This window comes from Thrips palmi, unplaced genomic scaffold, assembly GCF_012932325.1.
Source record: "Thrips palmi isolate BJ-2018 unplaced genomic scaffold, TpBJ-2018v1 HiC_scaffold_16, whole genome shotgun sequence".
Taxonomy (NCBI): Eukaryota; Metazoa; Arthropoda; class Insecta; order Thysanoptera; family Thripidae; genus Thrips; species Thrips palmi.
The window spans coordinates 12,479,997-12,504,907 of NW_023144625.1; the positions used below are offsets into that span (position 1 = coordinate 12,479,997).

Consider the following 24,911-nt stretch of genomic DNA (forward strand, 5'->3'; position numbering starts at 1 on the left):
CTCGACTTTAAGGGCTGCTACCCCCCCCCCTCCTCCGCGCCCTACCCCTGACCCGTTCAAAGTAGTTGTTTGTGATCAGCGTGGACAGAAGGAATACGGGTGGCTTGGTTCACTTTCCGCCCTTCGCGCGTGGCAAGGGCTCTTGGCCAGAGACGCAGTGAAAGTGAGAGACGTGAGATGACTTGCTCTTTTCTTCCTCCCGGTCACTTCTCTGCAACTTCAAGGGCGCTCTGAGCGAGAGACGACTTTCTTTCTTCCCCTTCGCGCCGACTCTCTGCTGGGGTCGAGCAAGTTGACGGGCTGCGTGGCGTTCTCCTTTATTCCTGGGTTGTCCTTTTCCGCTTTTTCTCTCCCGTTAGTCATCAAGGTTAGTCATCATCGTCACCACGCCGTCACCAACGCGTTGGGAGTCACCAGAGTCACCCTCCCGCGCGCTCGTTTTCCTCGCTTCGCGCTTCGGCGCACAGTGCTGCCACCGTCGAGAATCAAGCCGCGCGGCAGCACCGGCCGCGGAGGAGAGGGAGACAGGAACCGTGACAATATTCAAGACGTGTTCGTCCAATTCATCGGTCATTGCTCTTTTAAACAAACACTCTGGTGACTTGCTGTGGTTCTGCGAAGTCGTCGAAGCGGTCAAGGCGAGCGTTGCAGGTTGCCCTGCCTGTGCCCGACGCTGCCTTGAAGCAGCACGTTAGCGGTCCTTCGGAAGGCGGTGCTGCGTAAAAAATAAAAACACCGTCTGCTCGTCTGCTGTCTGCTAGACGTGAAAACCCAAAGCAAGTTCGTGATGCCCCTGCGCGTTCTCGTTGTGTCCGAGGCCCTCCGCGAGGCCCGCTGGGGCTGCGGCTGGTAGTGCCAGTGACGGGGTGGTGCGACGCGGAAGTGGGTCCGCGTACCGCGCATGCCGTGTGGGCTATGGAGGATGACTTGGAGGACCGCGTCCTGTACCAGACGTACGTGTCCCACATGAAGATCATGTCGCGGTTGAGCCTTGCCTTCCCCGGGGGCCTGGGATGGGGCTGGGGCGGCCTCGGCGCGGGCCATGCATGGCGCATGCTGCGGATCTACGTGCTGCGGCCCGAGGTGCTGGTCTGCGGTGCCGTCATGCTCCTGGTGCTGGCCTACCTGCAGGCCACCGACGCCTGGGGCCGCGGCGCCAGCGGCGGTTCGGCCCCTGTGCGCTCCCTGTTCGGCCGACTTCAGGGCCTCCAGTACCTCGTCAACGGCTCGGTCGGGGTTGGCGTCGCCTCCGGCGCTGAGCGCCTCAGCTGGGAGCTGCGGGAGGGAGAGGTGTCCGCGTACGCCGTCCAGGGCCGTCGGCCTAAGATGGAAGACCGGTTTGTCGTCAACGACAACATTGACAACACTGGGGTGGCCCTATTCGCTGTCTTTGATGGACATGGGGGAGAGGTGAGTTCTGCTGCTTTGATGTCGCATCGTTTCACATAAATGACATTCTTGCTATCACATGCAGAGGTCTCTTTTTAATCATGCTTATGCTTTTTCCAGTTTGCAGCAAACTTTGCCAAAGACAAGCTGGTTCAAAGCTTGAACGAGAAAGTAGCGGAGATTAAAAAGCTTGTTGCCGATGGAGGTGTTAAACGCCACCCTGTCTATGGAACGGTTTCGTCTACCCCTCCTAAAGGTTCCAATTCTGGGAATTGTACTCCAGAGACAGCAAAGAAAGCGGCTCCTGTTGAGAAGAAAAATAGCTTTCGGAAAACTATGAGTACATCTCAAACCGATGAATGTATGAAGAATACTGTGGGTGTAACTGATCCTGAGCTCTTGCTAAAACTGGATAGCATTCCTCGCACCATTACACGAGAAGTTCGCCCATCTATATCTGATGAGCTTGTTCCTACAAGAGGGCCAGCTTCAGCATATGTGGATAGTTCAGGTGTAATTAATTATGGACGGTTGCTCACCGATGAGGTCCTCGCTGCCGATTATCAACTTGTTGAAGCTGCAAAGAAAACAATGGATGTTGCAGGTATATTCCAATATGTAATGTACTTTGTTGATTGCTGGTGTCTTGGAGCCTTTTAAGATTTCATATTGCGTCTCCTAGGAACTACTGCGCTTATTGCATTGCTGGAGGGCTCTCGTCTGATTGTGGCCAATGTGGGTGATTCTCGTGGTGTAATGTGTGATAGTCGAGGAAAAGCTATTCCACTATCTTTTGATCACAAACCTCAGCAGGTATGGAACTTGAAATATTTTTCTTGAAAGGCTGTTGTATTATGTTTGTAAGTCATAACTTGGATTATTTAATTTCATTTTTATTTTCTGGATTTGCTCAGATGCGAGAGAGGAAACGAATCAAGGAAGCAGGAGGTTTCATCACTTTTAATGGAGTGTGGAGAGTGGCAGGAATTTTAGCTACTTCTCGTGCACTGGGTGATTATCCGCTTAAAGACAAGAAGTTGGTCATTGCAAATCCTGACATTCTTACCTTTGACCTTAGTAACCACAGGTACATGTATTTTACTGCCATAGCATTGTTTTTCATTTAATTATTTAGCATGGCACACCATCTGATGTTTCCAATAAATCATTTTTCAGGCCTCAATTCATTATTTTAGCATCAGATGGATTGTGGGATACCTTCACCAATGAGGAAGCTGTAGCTTTTGTCCGAGAAAGGCTGAGTGAGCCTCACATGGGTGCTAAGAGCTTAACACTTCAGTCTTATTATCGAGGTTCTCTTGATAATATTACTGTTGTTGTTATTAATTTAAAAGATCGCCAGTGGAATTCAACTACTACTGCTCAGCCCAAAACAGCTTGAAGAAATAGTGTGGCTCTTACTACGTATAATTGTGATACAAATCAAAGAGTTAGCTTTAAGCTTGTCAAAAAAATTTCAGCTTCATGTTGTTGTTTTTTTCCTGTTAAGATTTCAAATTTTGTTAGTAGAATAATATTTATTGATCTTTCATTAAGGACCTGCATTCATGTCTGCACAATAAGGTTGTGAATATGATCTTTTGTCTAATTTTAAACCAACTTCTGCATGAACTTCATATAAAATGTCAGTATTTCATGACCATGTTTTATGGAGTTTGATTTAATGTTGATTGTTCTTTACTTATGCATTTAAATTCATTCAAACACGTTTTGCCACAAATTGCTCAATATGTTTTAGTGTGATTTAATGTCACCTTTGGTATTTTGTACTGCTGATACATTCATGCTCCCCTTCCCAGCCATCAGGGTCCATACGGTCCCCAAGACCTACCAAAAGGGGGAGGGGGTAAGCAAGGAGTGTGTAAGAACTATGAAAAGGTGTCTCATTGAAGAGTTTTGTGTTGTTATTTGAGGAGGAATTTGATCCACCAGAAGATCGTTTGCAAATGTCCGTCCATATTATGGTGAAGCAATAAGCTGAGTATTTCAGAGATGGTTCAATATTTTACACCGAGTATGACTTTGGCTTTTAGCTGAATTACTTGTCCTAGGACTGCAGTTGTCATAGTGAAAATGTGCCTCTGACTTTGGTGACCGAGAAAGAGAAGCATGCTTATCAGCTGTACCCGCAGCAACAAACCATGTTCTTAACTTTTTAAATAACGTTGGAATTAAGAGATCTTCACTTCAACAGTAGATAATTCATGCTCACACCTATGAATTGGTTTGATGATTTTTTTTAAAATTTGAGCCATGCTTATTTGATTTTACCCTACTGCATCCCTGCACTTCGAAGCGTAGCTAGCATATGTTAATATATTGAATCTGAGCTGCACTTTAGTAGTTTTTGGTTTTTTAAGTGCCAAAGATTTTCTTATTGACACTATTTGTCGATATTTTCATCCTTTTTTAGATTGCCCACATGTTTGGCCACTCAAAAAACATTAAATGTGATACATACAAGTGATCTTTAAGATAACTGATCAATTTGGGACCCTTTTTTTTTTCTCTGAGACTTCTGACAGAGGAGGTTGTGATTAAGATTTATTGGTGTAAATGAAGTCAACTGATTTATTCATGTATTGTCTGTGTTACTAATTTTCAATGCAAGCCTTTTTCTTACAACTTTGTTGCTGTTTTCTAGTGTGATTTCAATTTGTAGGTAATCAACAGGCGCTGTGGAAGTTTCTCGCTCATGGCAGGAATATGTACATGAGTGCAGGTCTGCTTATTGCAGCCGTTGGTCAATATGCCCTTTGTGAGAAACTTTGAAATGTAACATTTGAGAAATAAATATTTTTCTGTGCCTGATCATTATATTTTCCTTTTATTTCTCGACTTATTGAAAGGGTGACAGGAAGTAAAATGAAAGGCAGATTATTAGCAGTCTGTAATCTTTGTATTAGATTGATATACTTAGGATACACACCTTCAAATGCATACCAAATATACCTCAACACAAAAACTTTTGCGGACAAAATACAAAATTCTGGAATTGCAGAGACATTTACAACAAACCCCTAAACAGTTAACTACAGGAGCCCCAGAGAGGAAGCGTAATTGAAAGCCAGATTTACACTTATGCAGATGATCAGAAAAAGATAAACCACACAACTGTTACTTTCACCATTGAAGTATGTAGGAATTGGAATCAACTGTTCAGTCATATGATTCATTTTAAGTGGATTACAAAAGCTAATGCAGAACAAATAAAAAGCTCAGCCCTTCAAGAGAACTGATGTATTTGTTGTTGGCAAAACAAATCCTGCTACCAAGATGCAGTAAAGCACAAAGCAATGTGAATCATTGATTTTGCACTAAATTAGATGCAATCCATGTAAAAAACGCAACATACTAGGAAACAACATCAATGTTAGCTGAACAACTGTCAGATGAAAAAGAAACAAACCCAATCACAAATAATAATGAATGGTTGTTTTTTTTCTCTTAACACTAGCTTGAATCATTGGCTTACAATTTGACAAAAAATTTGAAATTTCATGATTGCTGTTGTAGCATGCCCTTTGCTTAGAAATTAAGTTAAAAAGAAAATGCTGTCTCCACAGATCCTAAATAAAACAACCAAGTTTCATACACCCAGCTTTTGACTGAACCACAGGGCAGATGAAGAGGTATACATAACCAATAGTGTTAATATGACTTTCAATCTAGGCAAAGCAAGCAAGAACGTGAGAATAGAGGCTTATTCAACTGATTACAATATGGAAGGCAATTAATGCCTAATAATGGAACTAGTGAAATGACTCCATCACAGCTCATTTTCTTTTTCTTGAGGCATCTGATGAAGCCCAAGAAAACAAAGAAAACAACTCCATATAAATATCAATATATGTATATATATTTTTATATATACATACACCTGTATGTATTTTTATAAATATATGTGCATACCAAAAAAGACCATGATTCAGTTTCGAGAATCATTGGGAGGTTTAAAACAAGAACGCAAAAACCACATGATAACAGACAGCACAAGAATTAAGAAAACAAATTTTTCAAAAAAGTATCAAACAGTCTAAAACTTTTGCAGCGCCTAACTATGATTTGCAGCTCTTTGGATTGAATGAGGCAGAATGCATCCCACTAATTGGTTCTAGGATGTTCCTCATAAAATTAAAAAAAGGCTTTAGAATTAGATACTTTCTAGTTAACCATATTAAATTTATGCATACAACTAAACAGATTAGAAATTATTGCACTTAATTCTAAGTCAACCCTGAAATTTGTCTTCACAGTGTATTAGTTTCTCAAGAAAGAGAGAGGGAGAGATAAAGAAAAATTTGCGAAAAAGATTTTTAGTACAAATGTATCAAACAAACCCGAAATTTTTTTGTCAAATGTTAGTGAAGTAAAGCTTCTCTGGAAACAATCTTATTCACACAAATACTGTGTAAGGCACCATCTCCATAAAATCATAGATCAATCTCTTTTGTACTTTGAATTATGATAAGATTATAATAAACTACTTTTCTCTCAGAAACTTGCCAATATACAAAATGTGAAACAGTACACTGTACATTAAAGAAAAAAAAAATAACATAATAGTATCTTAATTCCTACAACAGCACTTCAGTGCATGGAGAAGAACTCCAGGTCAAAACATTGAAACCACCAAGTCTTCATTCTCATACCATAAGAATCAAACCTTACAACAATGATAGGATGAGGGTGCTACCGTAGGGAGATGATCACCCTAAGGGAATTATCATTGGACGGATGTGCAAAAGCAAAACAAAAACGTGCATAAAGATACAAACAAAAATATGGATCGAACTGCAGGGTTTTGTTTCAAGACTAGATTTAAAGGGCAAAATGGCATCTGTGGCATGTCTCAAATTTACAACCCATGTTAAGGTGCAAAAAATTAAGACTGTTTCCTGGAAGTAGACTAAATACACCTGGCGGCTATCAGAAGTTCTTTTAGACAATCAGAAAAAAGAGAGAGAGAGAGAGAGAGAGAAAAAAATAAAGAGAAAACAGTAGAAGGAATGTAACATAAGTTCCCTTCATGAATGAAACTTAATTAGCTACATCACAAACCACAAATGAACAGTCATACCAACAGAAACAGAAAAATAAAGGTCGGAATTGTTCTACATGGGACTTTTTGCTTTTATTTGTTGCCTTCCACAATTCTTCCTTTCTGAAGGCAGTGTGCTGGTTTTAGAGTCATAAATCTAGTGCAAATATAATAAGGGCCGATAACAAATATAGTGTGTTCAGAAAAAAAAAAAACATATGAAAACTCTACAAGATATAAATAATATACAACTATGTATATAAAAATGCATCATGACTTACTTCGGGTCATGTCATGTCTTTCATAAAATGTGAACGAACTGGAAGAGGAATGGGTAAAACAAGGGGATGGTGTAACAATGCTTGAATAGGTACTGGTTGCTGGGGCGGAGGGGAGTGCCCTTCAGGAGGATGCTGCAGGTGGGTGCGAATCGCATCATCTTGGGCTGGTTGCTGTGAATTCGTAGATGTTGGCAGCTGTGATGGTTGAACAATTGGAGGTCCTGGTTGCTGGTTATGGTTACCCTGAGCTTCAGTAGTATGTAGTCTCACGTGTCTTGCGAGACGATGACTCTGAACAAAGCGTTTACCACATTGAGGGCAAGCATAAGGACCATTCTTAGCATGAGATCGAAGATGCCTCTCTAACTTGTGGCGTTCACCAAACATTTTGCCACATGTTGAACAAGGGTATGGTTGCTCACCTGTATGTATTCGCATGTGCTGAGTCAAATTATGACTTTGAACGAAAGACTTGCCACAGGTGCCGCAAGAATAGGGTCGCTCTCCTGTGTGAGATCGCAGATGTCTCTTGAGTTTGTGGCGCTCCATAAACGATTTGCCACAAATGGCACAAGAATAATTGCGCTCTCCAGTATGAAGCTTCATGTGATCAAGCAAAGTATGACGTTCTATGAACGTTTTACCACAAGTTTCACATGAGTATGGGCGCTCACCAGTGTGGACCTTTACATGGCTCTTCAGCTTGTGGTGCTCAGCGAAGCCACGGCCACAAGTTGTACATGAGAAGGGCCTCTCTCCAGTGTGTGTTCGCATATGCCTTGTCAAACTATGATTTTGAATGAAAGCTTTTCCACAAGTAGAGCATGGATAAGGACGCTCACCTGTGTGAGTGCGCATGTGTCTGGTAAGACTATGATTTTGAACAAAGGAGCGGCCACAAACATCACAGGAGAACGGATGCTCTCCTGTTAGAGCTTTCAGATTATACATAGCAGAAGCTAAGCAGTTGTTGGGTGGTTTCGACAAAGCAGTGGCACCAAGACTATTAAGTTCATTGAGAAGGTGTTCCTCTCTGGAACTAGATCCTTGACTTGGATTGAACTGCTTGTTTTTAGATGCACGATCTTCGTCTGCATCTGCTTCAGTGGCCTCCTGCTTCATCTGCAACAAAACCAAATCAAGCATGAAACATGTAAATGGACATAAAAATGAGGGAGAAAATAATTAAATTCCATAGATGAGCATGATAACGCCAATGAGAGCACAGATCTTTAAAAACCACTTACAAGATTAACTTGTTGATATGCCACAGCTGCTCCAGCTGTGGGTGTAACTTCGGGTTCTTGAGATTCAGGCCAATTAGGCCGCTTGGTCAAAAAGTTCTAAAATAATCAAGAAACAAAAAAGACTTAAAAAAGTTCATAAGTTAGACAAGTAAAATATACCAGTAATTTACTCACCGCTACATGATGCTCTTTAGCAACGAGGACAACAGGATGCTCTGTTCCTGGAGATAAATGAGAAGATGAACTGGTTTCCTCGGCAACCATTTCACGAGGGGCAGGCTACATAAATACAAAAGAAAGATTTTTTGTCATCATAACGTTGAAAAACAAACCAATAAAAAAAAGGCAATCAGATTATTAAATGCTTGTTGCATACCCTGCTGCCATGTTCTGGTTCGACATTTAACATTTCCACTTCTGCTGGGGGATTCGCACGGACTGAAGCAGTCCGCTTTCCACGCAGTCGCTGAAAGATACACATAGCAATAAATAAATATTAAAGAGGTATTAGAAATAAAATCCAACATGTAGTACCATATCCATCGAATGCGCAACTTGCTAATTGAAAAAAATATTCGTAATTTGCACAAAATTCACCTGAGAATGAGATATAAGAGGGGGCTGGATTTGTTGATCAAGCTGCTGCTGCTGCTCTAGCAGTGACTCAGAATGTTGATGATCTGATGGCTTCAAGTTAAAATGCCTGCGCAAAGTGGCATCAGAGCGCTGACACTGAACTCTAAACTTATATGCCTGGTCCACTTGATATTGGCAACGAAGGCAAATAAGAGGAGGCAGACCATCTCCTGCATGAACCTAGAAGAGAAAATTGAAATAATACATTGAATTTGAACAGACATCCATTATTCACCATCTTTGTATGGGAACAAATTTAAAAGGAATTAAATAAATCTGACAGGAGGAGGGGTCTGGATACCCATAAATGCAGGCAAAAAAGCTATGATAAGCGTATTTTCTTAAACTGAAGAAGGATACGTAGAGAGAAAAAAAGAGGAGAGATGCCAATTACAATGAACACTTTTAAAATACCACCTATGCCAAAAATAATATCTAGGACATGAAACAGAAATCTACAAGCCATCTATAAAAGATAAAAGTAGAGGAGGGAGAGAGATCCATCCTGCAATCAGAACTGATCTAGATGCAGTTGCAGTATCAAGCTATAAAATTTCAGCTTCATGCCACTAATTGACAGTTCTTTCTGTGTGCTTTGCAACTATGTATGCTGAGCACAAAGCAGTCCATTGAATGAATTCAATACCCCATTTACAATATAAAAATTATAAAGCCAATACTGAACATGAGGACTTGGGGAAAGAACAGGTACTGAATACATCTTTCCACTTTGCTTCACCTAATTCCTATCCGATAGCATATGAATTGAAACATGGACGACACACTGGCCACACCAAGCACATTTAAAACATCCCACAGAGCATGAAAAAATGCAACAATGCTTAATTTGCCCAAAACATCACAAAAAGAGAGCATTGAACCCAAAATTTAATCTCAAGTAAATTGGGAGACAGTGATTAATCATGAACCATTCATCAATGACATTTAAATCACAAACTATAGAACAGAACATTGCGTGCTGCACGGTGCTCTACTTCCCTCAGGCAAATCGTGCTCATTGCAAAGCAGAAACTTTGGACATCTTTTCCAGGGATGAAAAGACTCTGAAAATCATATGCATTTGAGCGCACACAACAATCTCACCTCAAGAGAGGCGCACGTCATAATCCTAGTCGACAGAGATGTACCTCCCTCTGTTGAATCATCTTCCCCGCCAAATATGGGCACCCCAACCCCCTCCTCCGAGAGACATAGGCGGCAAATATCTCTCATATTCGTGTTCATAACGACGGCTGGTTCCATCGCCTGCAAGGCAATACAAGAGCAGACTACCCACTCTGCACACCAAGCCAGAGCCAGAGGGCACAATGGAGAGGTTATTACACGGGTGAACGGCCAACGCTATCTCGAGCATCGAGAAGCAAAATACAAAAAACAGTACAAAATAACACTTACAGACGCGGTGAAAGAGCTCAATGTGCGCCAAGCGTGCGCACAGAGAGGAGTATAGACGAAAGAAAAACACAGTCTGCTAGGCGTGAGTATTCATCATTGTCCGTTGTCTCACCACTTGCGACGCTTTCAGGCACTCTAGACACAGAGGGCGCAAATTTTGTGAAGCGATATGTCTCCGAGGGTGCGAATTCTTCAAGTCTACGGCCGGTTCCACTGCAAACTTATGTTTTTGCCAGACAAAACACCTAGGCGCAGCATAAAGCCAAATCCACACCACTCCATCCACCGCTAACGCCCGCAGCCGCAACGAACCGCAACCTCTCCGCCTTGTAGAAATGCACGGCTCCGATTCAGCCTACGTCATCTGTCACCTCGGGGCGGGGATCAAGAGAATTTCAAACGAGAAAATGGTACGTGCAATCTACTGCAATCTTGGGGAAGCTTTTCACGGGGTGATAAGTGGCAAGTCATGAAATACAAACAATATAATATATATTTATTGATATTTAAAGATATATATAACTTCACAACATATGATAAATAAATCTTTTGATCACATAAAACTATTATCCAAGTAAAGTTATGTAAATGGTAGTATAATTCATAATTCAGTCTGAATCTGACTTGTCATCTTTTTCTTCTGCAGGAGGTTGATCATCCTTGTAATGTCTATATTCTGGTTTCAATTCCCACATGTTCTTGTGGGGATTTTTTATGTTATAATCACAGACTTCCTTCAGAATTTCCTTAAGATATGTCTAAAATGATAGGGTAAAGAATCCATGTAATTCCTCAAGGAAAAGGTCAGAGACAGCAGAAAAAGTCATTTAATTACATACCACAGGCTGCTTGGTAATACGAACGAGATCTTTTATATTGTAATACTGATGCTTTTCAAATGCTGCAAACATCATGTCTAGGACAGCATTCTTATCATCACGAGCCTTCTTGCCCTCAGCTTTCCTTTTCTCTTCAAACTCAATCTGGTAAAGAAATTCTACCGTTAATGACAATTGCAAACATTCAGCAATTTTAAAAAGTAACAACTTACATTGTGCTTATGATTGGAAACAGGCTTATAATTCTGCACAACACGATCCAATTGTTGGACCTTGCGGGTAGGCTCCGCTGCTTTCCGAAAAGTCTCAAGTTTCAGTCGCATATATCCTTTATCAGCTATAAAACAAGGCATTGAATTTGAAACACTTTTTTAAGAAAGGAACTGAAACAAACTAACAAAAGTAGGCCTCATACCATAAGGCCTGCACTCAAGTTTCTGCTGGACTCGTCCTTCTAAGCTAAGCTTTTCAGTCTCAGGAACTACAGCATCTGAATTCGAGGCTGAGCAAAGGAAAAAGAATTACAAAATATTAAAAAACATACAGAAGACTCCAAAAGAAAACACAAGGGCAAGGGGAAAACTAGCAAAAAATAAGCCACTTACGAACAGAGTATGAAAATACACCCAGCATCTGCCGTTCTACAATTTGCACATCTAGGCGATGGTCCTTGGGTATGGGCAACTGCCCTGCTTCTGGAGCAAGCATGGAATCTGCCATAGCAAGAGATACGGCAGCCTTCTGTCCAACACTCCTAAAGTTTCAAAAAAATAATGCAAATTTTGAAATCAAAAGTAAGTAAAATTGCGGCTATAGTTGTCACGACCTTCTAAGTTCAAAACCTACTTGGATATCCTTAGCTTCCCAACTTCAATATTTCCAGGGGCCTTGTCCCATTTCTGGCTTATGTATTTAGGAACCTGTGAAATTCATAGGACACAAAATTATTGTGAGCAATTGCGCTAGCTGACATACTTGACCAACTAGTACACATACTTTGACAAGCCACACGCCACGAGAATTATTAGACAGGTCAAGTTCCTTATCAGCGTGAGGTGCGCTTGAAGGTGTGGAAGTCATTCTTTATGGGACCTGAGTGAATGATCGTAATATTTAGTTTAAATGGACACTAGTCCCACGGCTAACACAGCAATGGATGACTAGGGACCGCCAACTCGACAATAAATGCGTGTAAATTATAACATCTGATGCCTAGCAGTACAAAAGTGTGTGCACTAAATCATATCCAGTTTAGAGGCGCGACCAAGAATGTGTTAAACCTAAACTTTCTCCAACACCTGTCCGGGGGTCCCCAGAGGTTATAGCCACGATGGTTGGTTGTCAAAACACCACCAGCCTCGTCATCACCACACCACGTGATAGTTCAACATGAGGAAATGGGAATATGACGTTAAGAGCAACTAGCAGCTCCATACGAAGTTAAGTTGATGGGAGGATCTGATTGCAATTGCGGACGATTGTTTGTAATCCGAAATGGATAAATAGGGAAGTGTACTGATTACTGCCATGACATAGCAAGGATTATGACGATTTCAAAAGAGCGAGCACTTTGCCAGGATCTTGGCCAACTACATGGGGAGAAATTTCCGTTTCAAATGAACTGCCTTTAGATGTATCTGTACGAAAAATCCCAAGATGAATTAGTTTCCTTGTCCTTAAAAACTCAAAAAAAAAATTATTATTTATCTGTTAATTGTCAGTGAACCTTACTTCTACAATGATTTCACCAATGTCGCAACTGCGTTGGTTGGACAGACTGGCCAGATTGTCATTTGTCATGAATGTAAAGGTCTGACGTCTGCGTCTTCGCCGCTGCTCGTATTTATGTAAGAGTCTGCTTAATTTCGTATTTAATTCTGTGTTCAGTCCAAAGAATGAAAATTTAGCCGTCATTGTCATCGATTCCAACACTTGAGTGTCATTTGAATTTCGTCACTGGTCGCATCAGCTGTCGTTGACCAATGTGTGACAGAGGTTTCGTGTCCATCGCACCTACCTAGTTTCCAGCTCCTAGATTTGATAAATTGGAACAGCAGCCTAATGACAGAGCCGTGTACTACACTTATTGATTTTCATTAATGAGCGGTTTTGCTGTGCTTCAGATTTTCATATACCAGGTGGCATGAATAATGATGAAATATGAGCTTCTCAAGAGCATGTAGGGTTAATCAACTATTTGGCTGCATATCAGAATGGGCAGGAAGTTGACAATAATGAAATGGTTGCCCCAGCTGCGATGCAGCATACCCCACCTTTCAATCCCTCTTGTGTCCCTAAGTTTAGGTTTATGTACGAAATTCCCATGTACTGATCAAACATAATTGTGCTGTTTCATTGTACGCTATTGTTGTCAAAATACTTTTTCCTTTTTAAGTTCTCTGAAACGAAGATTTACTTTGTCTTGAAGAAGAGTTGCAAGATTTCAACATAACAATATGTGAAGTTTATTTTGTTTTTGTTCCTCAAGGCACCTTAGTTTCAAGGACAGCTTTCTGCAACATTGAATCATATAATGGTATCCAAGAAAAACAATGCGAACTCATCTAACAAATCGAAAGCAAATGCTGGAGAAGCAGCATTCCTGCAAACTCTCAATAAAGAACAGCTGAAGCGAGAACTGAAACGTCGTGGAATAAAGACTTCTGGCAGCAAAATTGAATTGGTATGGTTGTGAATGACCACGTATTTAGTTGCACACGCTTTAAAGCACAGATTTACTTGTGCATAATGGATATTGATTCCAGTATTTAGTTGTATTTGCATTCAATACACCCAAGAAAATATGAGCTATGGCTGGATTTGTGCTTCGTAGAGCTCTTTTGAAGTATTTGTCAATCTGGTTTGAAAGATTTGTAAGATTGTTGAAGAGAAACCCAGGTGTTTTCTCCAATGGTTGCTGTGTTAAGAACTCTTTGTATCTGTTCAACACCAGTTGTGATGATGACCCTGTTCTTTCTCCTCAGAAGTTGCTTTTCCACGCGAGTGGCCCTCTTCTTTCAAAATGAAGGAAATCTAAATCGATCTCTGCTTGGGGCTCAGGCAGAATCCAAGGTACAGAGGGAGAACTTAATTATTTCTGGCAAGCTCTTTTTATTTTTGTCTTGTAGGCTGTTTTCTTTAAATTTTCATACTTTCACAACAAGCAGATTACAAGTTAGATCTAGAATTTGTCACCTCTTGAATAGATCTAGGTAGACACAGAGCAAATTCACTTTCTATCCTGCTAATGTTGATTGTTAAATTGTTTAATTATATACTAAGCTTTGAAAAAATTAACTACAGTTTCAATGCAGGAGAATTTCATCTTAGAGCAAGATGATAAAATCATTAGTGGAATGTTCTTTTGTGTTCACAATATTACTAGTGGAATACTTAGATACCTAGGTAACATTTTCTTTTTAAAAAAATGAATAAGAAAATTGTTACCCACATGCTTTTTCTTTCTCCTTTTCTTGTCATTCAATTTTCTTTTCCTGTTGCACTTCTTTACCCAAGCAGTTTATCTCTTCCACCATTCCCCTCTCCCCTCCCTCCCTGCCCCCTTCTTCCTCCCCTCCTTTTGGCTTCATTGGCTATCAGGTCATCTCCCACATGGCTGGCATGTTTATTCCTAGTGACCTTTCATCTCATATGGAGTTGTTCACCCCTAAGCTTGTTCACTTTGTATCAATAAGATAGATTGGTGCTGTTCAATGCTTTAATAATAGGATTCTGAATTGTAAGTCTTGAAATACTTTTATTGTAGATATGTTGCCGGTTTGTTTGCCGGTCAATCGACATGTTTCCGGTGACTATGTAGTTGTAGAATGTGAAATTGAGGAAGATGTTTCTGCTACATCTGATGTAGGTATCTTGTTTTTTGCATGTTTTGATAATGGCTTTTTTACTCTATTAAACTTGATTACCTTTTTAATTGATATTAAGTATGACATCCTTATTTGTAGAAACTTTTATAAAAGGAATCATATTGGTGCTGAGATATTGAAGGATCAAAGCACTCTTTGTTATTATAGATGGAGCTTTCAGTTTCTTCCTCGTAGTCTTAAGGCACTTTATGTTCGCGATTCACTCAATCCTTGTTTGAATTTTGTTATCTCTTTGCTATTTGTTTTTGTCCTTTTCTCATACATATTGCAATTTTTCAGCTTGACTTGTTTGCACCCTTGCCACTATGTGATTCCTGTTAGACTATGTGTTGAGTTACAAGTTTTTTGGTTGCGCATATTTTTCACCAACATTTTGATAATTGTTGCCTTTTGACTTTGTTGTTACAGCTGCAGCGGTTGTCCCACAACATGTCTGCTCCACTTAAGCGAAGGAACGAAACTGTGCCTGGAAGCCCTCCATCCGTTGTCACTTCTTCTGTTAATCACCATAAATCGAATGGTGATAATAGCACAATCGGAATGAGCCCTCCTGTAGAAGACAAAGTTCGTGAGATGGAAAGAGCAGAACGAGAATCTTTAGTTCTCTGGAGAAAACCTTTGAAGACTCTGAACTATTTCAGTAGAGAGTTGTGGATTAACGTGATTACTTATGCTCAAACGTAAGTGCTTTTGTAACTCTGGTTTTACCTGAATTTTTACAGTGTTTTGGTGTGTGTCTGAGCTTGGCTCCTTTCGTTTAGATAATTCTCTTCTTTTTTTTCCTTTTCAGTCTTTTTAAACATCGAATCACAGTTTTTGTCAGCATCCTAGTTTGTGCAGCGTTCTATGTGCTCTACACCATTCCAGGCCCTCACCAACAGGTATGAAAATATTTCTATTTTGGAGCTTTATGTACATTTAAGATAACTCGTCACTATGTTTGGAGGTTGGCAATGGTTTTCTCTCTGTGAGCTATCAGTACCAGCAACATTTCACAGGCTTCATAGACAAAAATATAGTTGTCATTTTTCAGGAATAGTGAGAGGTTTATCTTTGAGTCCATCCTGAAGTTTTCTCACTTAACACTTCTTTTTCCCTGTCCTTTGTTTTGCAGTACATGCAAGCAGGAAAATCAGAAATTTCATGGTGTTTATACTGGGTGGGATTAGGGGTACTTTCTTCTGTAGGACTTGGTACAGGTCTTCACACATTTTTGCTGTACCTTGGGCCACATATTGCTAGTGTTACTCTTGCTGCCTATGAATGTGGAGGTCTGAATTTCCCTCAGCCACCCTACCCTGATGAGTAAGTACTATCATAACCTTTAATTAAAAATTGTGTAAGAAGAAACTAAAACTTTTCCTTTTTTGTTCAGAATTGTGTGTCCTACAACTGTGGATCCCAGATGGGCCGCCAGCATCTGGAATATTATGAGCAAAGTACGCATTGAGAGTATGATGTGGGGAGCTGGTACAGCTTTAGGCGAACTTCCCCCTTACTTCATGGCTCGTGCAGCCCGGTTATCTGGATATGACCCAGATGATGAGGATGACCTTGCGGAGTTTGAAGAGCTGCAGCGTAAAAAAGAAAATCCGGAAATGCTGGTTAGTGCTTTTCAAACTGTGCTAGTTCATTATCTTGGTAAGATTCTATTTCGTCTTATCATCAATCATTGACTTTTACAGGATACAGTTGACCGACTCAAAGTTTTTGTGGAAAAGCTTGTTGAGAAAGTAGGCTTCTTTGGAATTCTGGCATGTGCTTCAGTGAGTGGCATTTCTTTGCGTTGGTTTAATTCTTTAACACCTTCCTGCTCTTTCAAGCAGTAACATGCATTAAAATGTTGCCTTTTGCCTTGCAGATTCCTAACCCATTATTTGATCTTGCTGGTATAACTTGTGGACATTTCCTTGTCCCATTCTGGACTTTCTTTGGTGCTACTTTGCTGGGAAAAGCAGTAATAAAAATGCACATTCAGAAGGTGTTTGTGATTGTGGCGTTTAATGAAACTCTACTTGCACGAGCTGTAGATCTACTAGGAAATATTCCTGTTGTTGGTCCTCGTTTGCAAGAACCGTTCTCAGCATTCCTTGTAAAGCAGAAGGAACGTTTGCACAGGGAAGGTGGAGATTCATCTTCAGGATCGGTAAGCTCTATTTCTACTGAGCTCAGAAATTTTCATCACATGGTCTGATATTTCTTATTAATGTACTTGACTTGCTTTCTTGTGTCCAGGAAGGAAATATTTTGTCTGCAATATTTGAGAAGTTTGTCGTGGCTATGATCATCTACTTTGTGGTTTCTATCATAAACTCACTTGCCCAGAGCTATCATAAAAGACTCCACTCCAAGTCAAAAAGGACCACCAAGAAGTCTAAGGACTAATGTGCCAATGCTTGTTTCACCTCCCTTCCTCCTTTTGAAAAAAAAAAATTCTTCAGTGAATATAATTTTATTTTTACAAGATTTTTCACTGTGTTTGTGGAAGTACTATTCCTATTCCTCAAATCATCTTGTGATCTTATAGCTTGTATAGGAATTCTCAACTTAAAATAACATTGTTATGACAATTCATCGTCAAGTCTAGTGTATTTCTGAAAATGTATAAGCTGTACATTGTGTAGAGATACATTTTGCCATCAACCAGTTCAATTTTGAATGGTTATTTAACTTTAGTTATGTTGTACAATGTCAGTTAAGAATTATGGTGCATGCTTTAATTAACAATAGTTTCTCTAAAGACGTACAGACTTCAATTAAGTCTAACTTTTAAAAGAATAAAAATACCTAAGTTCAAGTTGAAGGGATGGTCTACCATAAACTTAAGTGTGGTTTAAGAGGTCACATAAGAAATGTTATGTCTGGTAATTTCTTGTTTTTAAAAAAATATTTTGGAAATATTGGTGAAAAGAGTCTTGTGGAAAGAAGAGTTTTGTAACTTCAGTACATATAGAGCTTGCTGGGCTTCTTATGTTAATTTTTTTTAATAATTTTTTTTTCTTTTTTAAGATGGAAATGAAATCTTTAGTGCCCCTTTTTTAGGTTGTTTGGTGGGATCAGATTTTCATGAATGTGTGGGTTGGTATTGGGGCTTTGAGGCAAATTAGGATCTCTATAAACCAATATGAAGATATTTTTTATTGAAATAAAAAATGGTTGATACACCTTGTAAGAAAGTGCTGTTCTGAAAAGGAGTTCTCTCTAGTCTGATTTAGAAGTAGCTCTGTTAATTTTATTTTAAGTGAATACACTTAGGCTGTGGCCTTAAGTCATGTGCTCATTTGAGTGCACAGTCAAAACATCTGTCCAACCATCCATTTGTGCTGCTGCTTTGGGTTATAAATGACAATAGAACGTGAATTTTGTGGAGTCTGATAATGATGTTCACAGTGCTTATTTAGTTATTCAAAATACTCAATTCTTTTCATTATCATTTTAAATTTCTCACCTTAAATCATAATTGACATGAACTGTGTGACAAGAATCTTTCAGAACTGTTTGAATTCTTATTTTGCTTTCTTCAAGTAATTTGCACTATCTCACTTTGAAAATGTTTGCCGCTATATACGCTGATCTTGCGTCCGATGGACTGAACTGTGTTAACAGATCTATAATACGTTCTTCTTCATATTTGACAGTTTATTTGAATGTGATATGAAGATTAACAAAACCCTAACACCTGGGTGAGGTGATACTGTGTGGCTTGTAATTAAGGCCACTATATTCCTATTATTCAACATTGTTTTGTTGGTGAAAAACTTGTACAAGGTGTAAGGGTTTCTATACGCCTTGCTCTGATATGTGATACAAGTTGTTTCTTAGTTACCCTATGTGTAAATAAGAGTTCAGAATATCTTTCTTTTGTTCAAGCCTTCTTCATATACAGGATGGTGGTATTAGTACATGTGATTTTGTGGTTACTGTTTTCTAGGGGTGTAACAATACAATAAATTATATCATATATATGTGTATGTATGTGTGTGTTTCTATTAGGGAAGTGATAGTCTCATTCCTGAGAAAATTTCGTATTTTTTCACAGTGTTTGCTCAATGTCACTAAATGGGGTTTCTGTTGGGGTCTCTAACTTTCACCATAACCAGCCAAGTCTCTGAAAGGAAAGTGCATATTCAAGAAGAAAACTTTTGGAGCAGAACCTCTGCTTTGAAGATTACATACATCTTTATGTAGGGTCCATATCTCAGAAAATTGAATGGGCTGTATTGTTACTCATTTTTATTTGAAGTGATGTCTTCCAAATTAACTGGTGGGGAAGCCACTTTTAAAATATAATATGAAAGGTTTAACTAAGAACTTTGCTGTTGTGTTCATTATTTTCACAGTCGAAATTTGTTGTATTTTCATATTCACATGTTTGGTGTTGTGTGTTCTATTACAGCACTTCATTTGTGCACGCTGCCGCCAGATCCAGTATTCCTCATGTGTTTTGGTGCTCAATGCCAGAGTGTTCATTTGATACAATGCATACCGTGAATTGTTGTGTGAATATTAGTTCCTATTAGAATTTCAATTTATTGCCTCATGCAATTGGGTCCCAGCTTCGACCATAAATAAAGCAAATTTTGAGTGTGATGTGATTGTTGAACCTTGATTTGTAAGAATTCCAATGGCTACATGACATAACCTTAACACCAAATTTTCCATTTATTATCAGGTTGTGAGGGGTGCAAATGAGGTTTTGCCAAAACAAATTTAAGATTTGTCAATCACAGTTGCAAGAAAAAATGTGACAAATAGCTTCCAGGTTGGCAAAGTAATCTCATTACCAACCTTATTATTATATTAAATTTTCAATAATTGTAATGCCAACAATTAAGCTTATTTTCAATTTTTATACAGTATTTATAATTGGCCAATGCCTAGACATTTGAATTCTAATTTAGGGCATTGTTGATCATTAATGCAGCTCATTATCAGAAAAAAATTCTACCTATACAAGTGATCTGCATGAATATTTGAAGCAATCTCAGGCTCCCATCTGTCACCATTGTCCAGCAACTTCTCCTTGTTGTACAACAGCTCCTCATGGGTCTCAGTTGAAAATTCAAAATTAGGGCCCTGCAAACAAACAGAAACATGATATTATTTCTGAAAGTTAAAACCCCTTTTACAAGAATTTACAGTATGTATGACATACCTCAACAATGGCATCAACTGGACAAGCCTCCTGACAAAATCCGCAATAAATGCATTTTGTCATATCAATGTCATAACGGGTGGTTCGTCTGCTTCCGTCAGCTCGTTCTTCGGCTTCAATGGTGATTGCCTACGCACACACAATGATATTAATACACGCCTGCGGAGAATGTCGCATACAGTGCCATTGTGTCACCTGTCATACCTGAGCTGGACAGATGGCTTCACAAAGTTTGCAAGCAATACAACGTTCTTCCCCAGAAGGGTAGCGCCTCAAAGCATGTTCTCCTCGAAAACGGGGACTGAGAGGTCCTTTCTCAAAAGGGTAGTTGATAGTGGCAGGCTCCCTGAACATCACACCCAATGTAAGACCAAATCCTGTCAATAGAGAATTTCAAAAGTCAGAAAGAGGTTGTCGCAAGAATATGACAATTGATCTATAATGTAGCTCAACACTCACCAACAAGAATTTCCTTGAGGGCAAGGGTAGAAATGGCCTCATCCAATATATTGGGCCAGTCAGTCTTGCTATCTGGCCTGCTGATATTCTTGTAAGATTGCTGGGGTGTTGATGTTGATAGCATTCGGGCCAGTACAGCTGGCCGAAGCGCAGGTGTAACACCTGGAGCAAATGACATAACCTCAAACGTGAGTGTTTCGACAGCAATGAGTAGGTCCTAAGCGAATAACATGGAGGGAACCAAAACATCGGCCCTTAGAAGGAGTGGATGTTAAGACCCTAAATGAAAGTGACAAGCATAACGCAGAGAGTTCGTGTAACCCCCTTGGTAGACTAGGAGCAGAAAAAGAGATCGTGGACAAGATATCTTGTCTGTCAAGGTAAGAACGGACACGTAAAGAAATTAAACTCATAGAATTTGTCACTGGCAGAAGAATATTCTGCACTTACGACTTGAAACCTATAGAATTGTGTAATTTACCTGCTTTTGCAACGGCAAACAACTTGACCGCAGTCGCCATGTTTAGCAGCCTACTAGTACCACAGTTTCTTCCGTGTGACCCTCACGAACGACGAAGGAGTGAATGAGCAGGCACACGGCAGACTTATTGATCCCCCCCCCTTTTTCTAGTGCTTTTTTGTTTGTTTGGTTTTGGTTGTTTGATCTTTTTGATGGACATAACCACTATTTTATTTACTTATTTACGATCTGTGAAGTTGACACTTGAAAAAGTAGCTACGTAAGCATCGAGGCCTCTCATAATTCATCCCTGTCTCTCATTGTGGAGCTTTAAAGCATGGAAAATGTAAAACTTTATTTTGGGGACTGTTCCAGCCGGTGAAATTTCCAATGCCTGTCACAATGGCTTCTGTGACAAGCGATTCGCTATTGCTTTCTGATGAAGATTATTTAGTTCTCCGTGCCAAGCAAGCATTCACAGTGGATCCACACTCTGCTAAGGCATGGATGTTGACAGCTAAAACTTTGTATCCAAACAACTTCGCAGTACAGGTAATCGCTACATTAGCTTCTCCGTTTGAACTTTTCATTTTATCATGAACTGTTATTTCAAATTTCTTCCTTTTCAGTTTGAAGCCTATAACATAGTTAAGTCAGCTAAAAATGTGAAAGAAGCAGCCAAATGTTTTGAAACATTGTAAGTGGAGCGTCATTCTAAATTTTATGTCAATTTTGTGACTTTTCAAATAATTGTTGTTATTTCACTGACAATAGATTGCATCAATTTCAAGGGGACACAGAGCTCTGGAATGAAGTTGAGGCTTTGACTAAAGCTCTTAGATCAGACTGCGGAGATCCAGAGCCAACTTTTCTTCGTGCGATGTTTGCAAGCCTTTCCACAGGTAAATATTATTGTTTCCCTACCCTTATTACTTGCATGGGGGGTAAAGAAATCTATAGTTGAATTCTACCTCTGATACTCACCTTTTTTTCATTTTTTTCTCCCACAGATGCACAGCAGCAGTTGCTGCAGGTGACTGCGGATAGGAGCAAGGATACAATGGAGCACTGCCGTCTGCTCATGATCCTTCTCTCCCGATTTCCTCATGCTGTAGCAAAGCATGGTGTAAGTGTCCAACATGTGGATTAAATTATTGTGTGGTGCCATATTAGTACCACAATCCCATTTTTGCTTTTGGTTTTCAGCCTCGCCTAGTTGACACATTGCTGTCTGCAGAAAAGCACAGCCATTTCCAAGGAGCAAACAACTGTTATCGAAAACTACTTGGTGAGAACAATTTTGATGTTTTATTTGTTGTTTTTGGCACTACTCTGGTTTCCAATGTGTCCTTTGCTTGCAGTCTGTGAGTTGGTTCCTTTAATGGGAGCCAGCCCAATTCCTGTTGAGCTCCCTCCACGACAGTTGTATCGACTGATGCATAAGATGATAGAATATTATGTGTCATGCTTGATGTCTCCAGTAAGTATCTGGTGGTCCAAACACCCCCACCCCACACAGATTGAGTATAAGCAGTCTTTAAAGACTCTGCTCCTCTTAGGCGAGCCAGGGTGGTCATGCGGGAAGTTTGCAGTAGGAGCTTGCTTTCAATCTGTCTTGGGGTTACATCATACTTTGCAGCTCAATCATTTGATGAGCTATGATGTTTTATGTATTTATGTATTTACTGTAAATTGATTTCAAATTTCCTGTTTTATTTCAGGATTCTAATGAACCAGATCCATGGGATAAACTTTTCTTAGGTTTTAGATCCATAGGCCTAATGTTGAATTGGGACATGTCCGCTGTCTTTAGTCAACCATGGTTTGCACATTGTTGTAAGCAACATTTCCTATCACTTGCCTGTTAGGCAAATTCATCTTAGTGGGTTTTCTTCTCAGGGGCCGTGAACACTACTGGCAACAGCTCTTAGACAAGAATGAGCATTTGCATCAACCATTAGATCCTGAGAGTCATGAAGTACGACAACATATTCACTGTACAGCAATCTTTTTCTTACGCTGTTTACAAGAATACATGTCTTCCCTGCAAGCAGGTCTGTTCTGCTGAACTAAAACTTCTGTTCAATTTTGTCATGATTTTCAACCAAATTTTATTTCTCAGGAGATCACCAGCTTATTTTGCTAGAATCCTTTGTAATGACCATGTCTGATCGTGAGGTGTCAGAACCACCAGCAAAGCGGCGTAAAGGCGATGGTAATGTGCATGAACTTTTAATGCAATTATTTAGGCTTTATTCATCTGCTCAGTTTGTCTTAATAGGTGTCATCTTTTTCTATCATAGAAACAATCCCATTGATCACTGTTGATGCACATACTCTATTAAATGCTGGAAGTGCAACAAATGCCTCTTCGGGAACAGCAAGCAATGCTCAAAATAATCCTGGAAGAGAACGTGCCGTCTCAACTAACGTTGTTAACAATTTTACTGCAGCTCTCCGTTGCTGGAATATGGTTAATTCTCAAGAGGCAATTTATAGAGGTAAAAAATGCAGCATATTGTCAAATTTTCTTATTACCTAGGGTTTGACTGTGCTACAATTTTTGTTGTGAAACAACTGTGGTTCATGCGAGTCCTGTTAACAAAATGTTGTTCTGCTTACAAAATAAATTTCTCTTCTTTTAGGAGTTAGTAAACTTCTCCAAGTGCTTGGTGTGGATCAGTGGCTAGCTGCTTTTCATCAAGATATGCAGCTCTATCGTGGAGATGTGAATGAAATGGTAAACAACCTTTTGCAGTTTGAAAAACCAGAAAATCAAGGGCAGATCCAAAATTCTACCACAGCCCAGAACAATATTAATTTGGTGCGAAACCTGCGCCTGGCTTCTGCCTTTTTCTATTTAAGGCAGCTTCCGGTTAGTGGTCACTTACATATACACTTTGTTAGTTGTTCATTGTCTTTGCAACCATTACAAATAAAATAATTTTCTTCCTTCTCTGTTGTAAGGCTGCTGTTGACCGAGCACTGCAAGTAGTTAGTATGTTAAGCTGTTTACCTCCTGGTGGGTCCCTGTCATCAAATCTTTTGAAAGCCACCTATTCCCTGCGTCACATTCATTTGCTGCCTCTTTCCCGCACTTGTGTTCTTCAATACTGTGCACATCTCATATTGTCAGCTCTGCAGGTTAGTCACCAATGCTTTAACCAATCAAATAACATTTTTCGCTGATACTTCCCATTCATGAAAAGCATTCTTGATTCTTACAGCAGCATTTTGTATCTCAACCAACTGGTGGGGGTGCTACCACAACAGAGATTGACATGTGTGTTGGAAATATGTTGGTATTGCTTCAACTTGAATTGGGAGACTCGGAACAACCTATGCCAGGTGCACTTGATCTACTGGGCCAACTCATATCACACATTCGCTCCCGTCCATCTTTTTCCTACCCAATATTTACCAACTACATAGTCAATGCTGATATTTTAGAAGAAATCATGCATCTTGCAACAAAGCAAGATAGCCCTGTAGCTTTTGAAATTGCTCCTCCATCCAGCACTCAGTTAACTAGGTAACTTGATTGTAGTTATTTTTGTGATCATTTGAATTTTAATAGTTTGCTTAACCGTAACACATGTTTGTTTTTCCGCGTTTTGCAGCCAAAGAAGAATATCTACTCGAGGTGTAGATAAAGGTGCCAAGGAAGATTTTAAGTCTGCTATGAGACGACAAATGGCGAGAAGTAGTGAGCCTCTAGAGCCACTCCTCATTAAATTTTTAACCAATGAACAAGATTATGTCAAACGATTATTATGGCCCCAATCTAAAGCTTATGCACCTAGAATATGAAAAATATTTAATTTTCTATGAATTTCTTTTATTTATGTATATGTACAGTTTCGTAAAGGTAATGAAAGAAATTTTGGTTCATACTCTCTCTGTTGTGTACTTCCTTTGCACTTCACAAAGATGAAACGATGGTGAGCTAATCATGTATAGATATTAATTTCTTACTAAAGCTTTCCTTTTTGATCTCGGATTTCAATGGCACTAAAATAACAATTAACCTATGCATATGAGAAATACATTTAGTACAATATTTGCTGTTCAAGCTAATCT

The 24,911-nt window shown here is 39.6% G+C and overlaps 6 protein-coding genes across 22 annotated transcripts; 3 read left to right on the forward strand and 3 right to left on the reverse strand.

The window, feature by feature from the left end:
* Window positions 1-699: 699 nt before the first annotated feature.
* On the forward strand, window positions 700-4,227 carry LOC117642166 (protein phosphatase 1L). Its single transcript, XM_034380074.1, has 5 exons — window positions 700-1,410; window positions 1,510-1,993; window positions 2,072-2,202; window positions 2,304-2,476; window positions 2,566-4,227. The coding sequence occupies exons 1-5, from the start codon at window positions 916-918 to the stop codon at window positions 2,789-2,791; spliced, it is 1,509 nt and encodes a 502-aa protein (XP_034235965.1). The 5' UTR covers window positions 700-915; the 3' UTR covers window positions 2,792-4,227.
* A 63-nt stretch (window positions 4,228-4,290) lies between these two features.
* Window positions 4,291-10,370, reverse strand: LOC117642164 (zinc finger and SCAN domain-containing protein 31-like). 2 transcript variants are annotated; one of them, XM_034380063.1, is made up of 8 exons: window positions 10,032-10,370; window positions 9,720-9,913; window positions 8,577-8,795; window positions 8,356-8,445; window positions 8,154-8,258; window positions 7,980-8,075; window positions 7,155-7,854; window positions 6,844-7,023 (listed from the first exon to the last, which is right to left on the reverse strand). In XM_034380063.1, the coding sequence occupies exons 2-8, from the start codon at window positions 9,876-9,878 to the stop codon at window positions 6,983-6,985; spliced, it is 1,410 nt and encodes a 469-aa protein (XP_034235954.1). In that variant the 5' UTR covers window positions 9,879-9,913; window positions 10,032-10,370; the 3' UTR covers window positions 6,844-6,982. The 2 variants fall into 2 exon arrangements, with proteins under 2 accessions (XP_034235953.1, XP_034235954.1); XM_034380062.1 differs by having other exon boundaries at window positions 4,291-7,854.
* A 136-nt stretch (window positions 10,371-10,506) lies between these two features.
* On the reverse strand, window positions 10,507-12,434 carry LOC117642168 (general transcription factor IIF subunit 2). Of its 5 annotated transcripts, none has more exons than XM_034380082.1 (8): window positions 12,307-12,434; window positions 11,867-11,962; window positions 11,717-11,790; window positions 11,476-11,624; window positions 11,286-11,372; window positions 11,083-11,207; window positions 10,871-11,014; window positions 10,507-10,789 (listed from the first exon to the last, which is right to left on the reverse strand). In XM_034380082.1, exons 2-8 carry the CDS (start codon window positions 11,948-11,950, stop codon window positions 10,640-10,642), a joined length of 813 nt encoding a protein of 270 aa, XP_034235973.1. In that variant the 5' UTR covers window positions 11,951-11,962; window positions 12,307-12,434; the 3' UTR covers window positions 10,507-10,639. The 5 variants fall into 5 exon arrangements, with proteins under 5 accessions (XP_034235973.1, XP_034235974.1, XP_034235972.1 ...); XM_034380083.1 differs by having other exon boundaries at window positions 12,387-12,405; XM_034380081.1 differs by lacking the exon at window positions 12,307-12,434 and adding an exon at window positions 12,169-12,305.
* Window positions 12,435-12,486: 52 nt separating this feature from the next.
* LOC117642165 (vacuole membrane protein 1-like) lies at window positions 12,487-19,347 on the forward strand. 9 transcript variants are annotated; one of them, XM_034380064.1, is made up of 10 exons: window positions 12,487-12,509; window positions 12,592-12,717; window positions 13,855-13,942; window positions 15,166-15,437; window positions 15,548-15,638; window positions 15,872-16,062; window positions 16,133-16,361; window positions 16,443-16,523; window positions 16,619-16,903; window positions 16,993-19,347. In XM_034380064.1, the coding sequence occupies exons 1-10, from the start codon at window positions 12,502-12,504 to the stop codon at window positions 17,140-17,142; spliced, it is 1,521 nt and encodes a 506-aa protein (XP_034235955.1). In that variant the 5' UTR covers window positions 12,487-12,501; the 3' UTR covers window positions 17,143-19,347. The 9 variants fall into 9 exon arrangements, with proteins under 9 accessions (XP_034235955.1, XP_034235961.1, XP_034235956.1 ...); XM_034380067.1 differs by lacking the exons at window positions 12,487-12,509; window positions 12,592-12,717 and adding exons at window positions 13,412-13,553; window positions 14,637-14,734; XM_034380065.1 differs by lacking the exons at window positions 12,487-12,509; window positions 13,855-13,942 and adding an exon at window positions 13,359-13,553 and having other exon boundaries at window positions 12,651-12,717.
* A 162-nt stretch (window positions 19,348-19,509) lies between these two features.
* Window positions 19,510-21,003, reverse strand: LOC117642169 (NADH-ubiquinone oxidoreductase subunit 8). Its single transcript, XM_034380084.1, has 5 exons — window positions 20,853-21,003; window positions 20,372-20,533; window positions 20,117-20,289; window positions 19,913-20,041; window positions 19,510-19,833 (listed from the first exon to the last, which is right to left on the reverse strand). Exons 1-5 carry the CDS (start codon window positions 20,890-20,892, stop codon window positions 19,702-19,704), a joined length of 636 nt encoding a protein of 211 aa, XP_034235975.1. The 5' UTR covers window positions 20,893-21,003; the 3' UTR covers window positions 19,510-19,701.
* On the forward strand, window positions 20,976-24,831 carry LOC117642161 (integrator complex subunit 10). 4 transcript variants are annotated; one of them, XM_034380059.1, is made up of 15 exons: window positions 20,976-21,111; window positions 21,207-21,383; window positions 21,461-21,528; window positions 21,606-21,733; window positions 21,842-21,957; window positions 22,038-22,119; window positions 22,193-22,311; window positions 22,553-22,653; window positions 22,731-22,885; window positions 22,954-23,046; window positions 23,135-23,332; window positions 23,477-23,706; window positions 23,799-23,975; window positions 24,062-24,363; window positions 24,452-24,831. In XM_034380059.1, the coding sequence occupies exons 2-15, from the start codon at window positions 21,222-21,224 to the stop codon at window positions 24,639-24,641; spliced, it is 2,121 nt and encodes a 706-aa protein (XP_034235950.1). In that variant the 5' UTR covers window positions 20,976-21,111; window positions 21,207-21,221; the 3' UTR covers window positions 24,642-24,831. The 4 variants fall into 4 exon arrangements, with proteins under 4 accessions (XP_034235950.1, XP_034235946.1, XP_034235947.1 ...); XM_034380055.1 differs by having other exon boundaries at window positions 24,059-24,363; window positions 24,452-24,641; XM_034380056.1 differs by having other exon boundaries at window positions 20,989-21,111; window positions 21,195-21,383; window positions 24,059-24,363; window positions 24,452-24,641.
* The last annotated feature ends 80 nt before the right edge of the window (window positions 24,832-24,911 follow it).

Excerpts from the sequence above, each read along its gene's own strand:
- LOC117642166 (XM_034380074.1), top strand. The coding sequence starts at position 916 with ATGGAGGATGACTTGGAGGACCGCGTCCTGTACCAGACGTACGTGTCC. Across the intron at positions 2,203-2,303 it reads TTGATCACAAACCTCAGCAG|ATGCGAGAGAGGAAACGAAT; the intron begins GTATGGAACTTG and ends GGATTTGCTCAG. Across the intron at positions 2,477-2,565 it reads TTTGACCTTAGTAACCACAG|GCCTCAATTCATTATTTTAG; the intron begins GTACATGTATTT and ends ATCATTTTTCAG.
- LOC117642164 (XM_034380062.1), bottom strand. The coding sequence starts at position 9,878 with ATGGAACCAGCCGTCGTTATGAACACGAATATGAGAGATATTTGCCGC. Across the intron at positions 8,446-8,576 it reads CTCTTATATCTCATTCTCAG|CGACTGCGTGGAAAGCGGAC; the intron begins GTGAATTTTGTG and ends TGTATCTTTCAG. Across the intron at positions 8,076-8,153 it reads CTAAAGAGCATCATGTAGCG|AACTTTTTGACCAAGCGGCC; the intron begins GTGAGTAAATTA and ends TGATTATTTTAG.
- LOC117642168 (XM_034380082.1), bottom strand. The coding sequence starts at position 11,950 with ATGACTTCCACACCTTCAAGCGCACCTCACGCTGATAAGGAACTTGAC. Across the intron at positions 11,625-11,716 it reads GGGAAGCTAAGGATATCCAA|GAGTGTTGGACAGAAGGCTG; the intron begins GTAGGTTTTGAA and ends TTGAAACTTTAG. Across the intron at positions 11,373-11,475 it reads TGTATTTTCATACTCTGTTC|CCTCGAATTCAGATGCTGTA; the intron begins GTAAGTGGCTTA and ends TCCTTTGCTCAG.
- LOC117642165 (XM_034380064.1), top strand. Across the intron at positions 13,943-15,165 it reads GGGCTCAGGCAGAATCCAAG|CTGCAGCGGTTGTCCCACAA; the intron begins GTACAGAGGGAG and ends TTGTTGTTACAG. Across the intron at positions 15,438-15,547 it reads GTGATTACTTATGCTCAAAC|TCTTTTTAAACATCGAATCA; the intron begins GTAAGTGCTTTT and ends TTTCCTTTTCAG.
- LOC117642169 (XM_034380084.1), bottom strand. The coding sequence starts at position 20,892 with ATGGCGACTGCGGTCAAGTTGTTTGCCGTTGCAAAAGCAG. Across the intron at positions 20,534-20,852 it reads GTTTGCCGTTGCAAAAGCAG|GTGTTACACCTGCGCTTCGG; the intron begins GTAAATTACACA and ends CATTTGCTCCAG. Across the intron at positions 19,834-19,912 it reads CAGTTGATGCCATTGTTGAG|GGCCCTAATTTTGAATTTTC; the intron begins GTATGTCATACA and ends GTTTGTTTGCAG.
- LOC117642161 (XM_034380055.1), top strand. The coding sequence starts at position 21,222 with ATGCCTGTCACAATGGCTTCTGTGACAAGCGATTCGCTATTGCTTTCT. Across the intron at positions 22,886-22,953 it reads CATGTCTTCCCTGCAAGCAG|GAGATCACCAGCTTATTTTG; the intron begins GTCTGTTCTGCT and ends TTTATTTCTCAG. Across the intron at positions 23,333-23,476 it reads TCAAGAGGCAATTTATAGAG|GAGTTAGTAAACTTCTCCAA; the intron begins GTAAAAAATGCA and ends CTCTTCTTTTAG.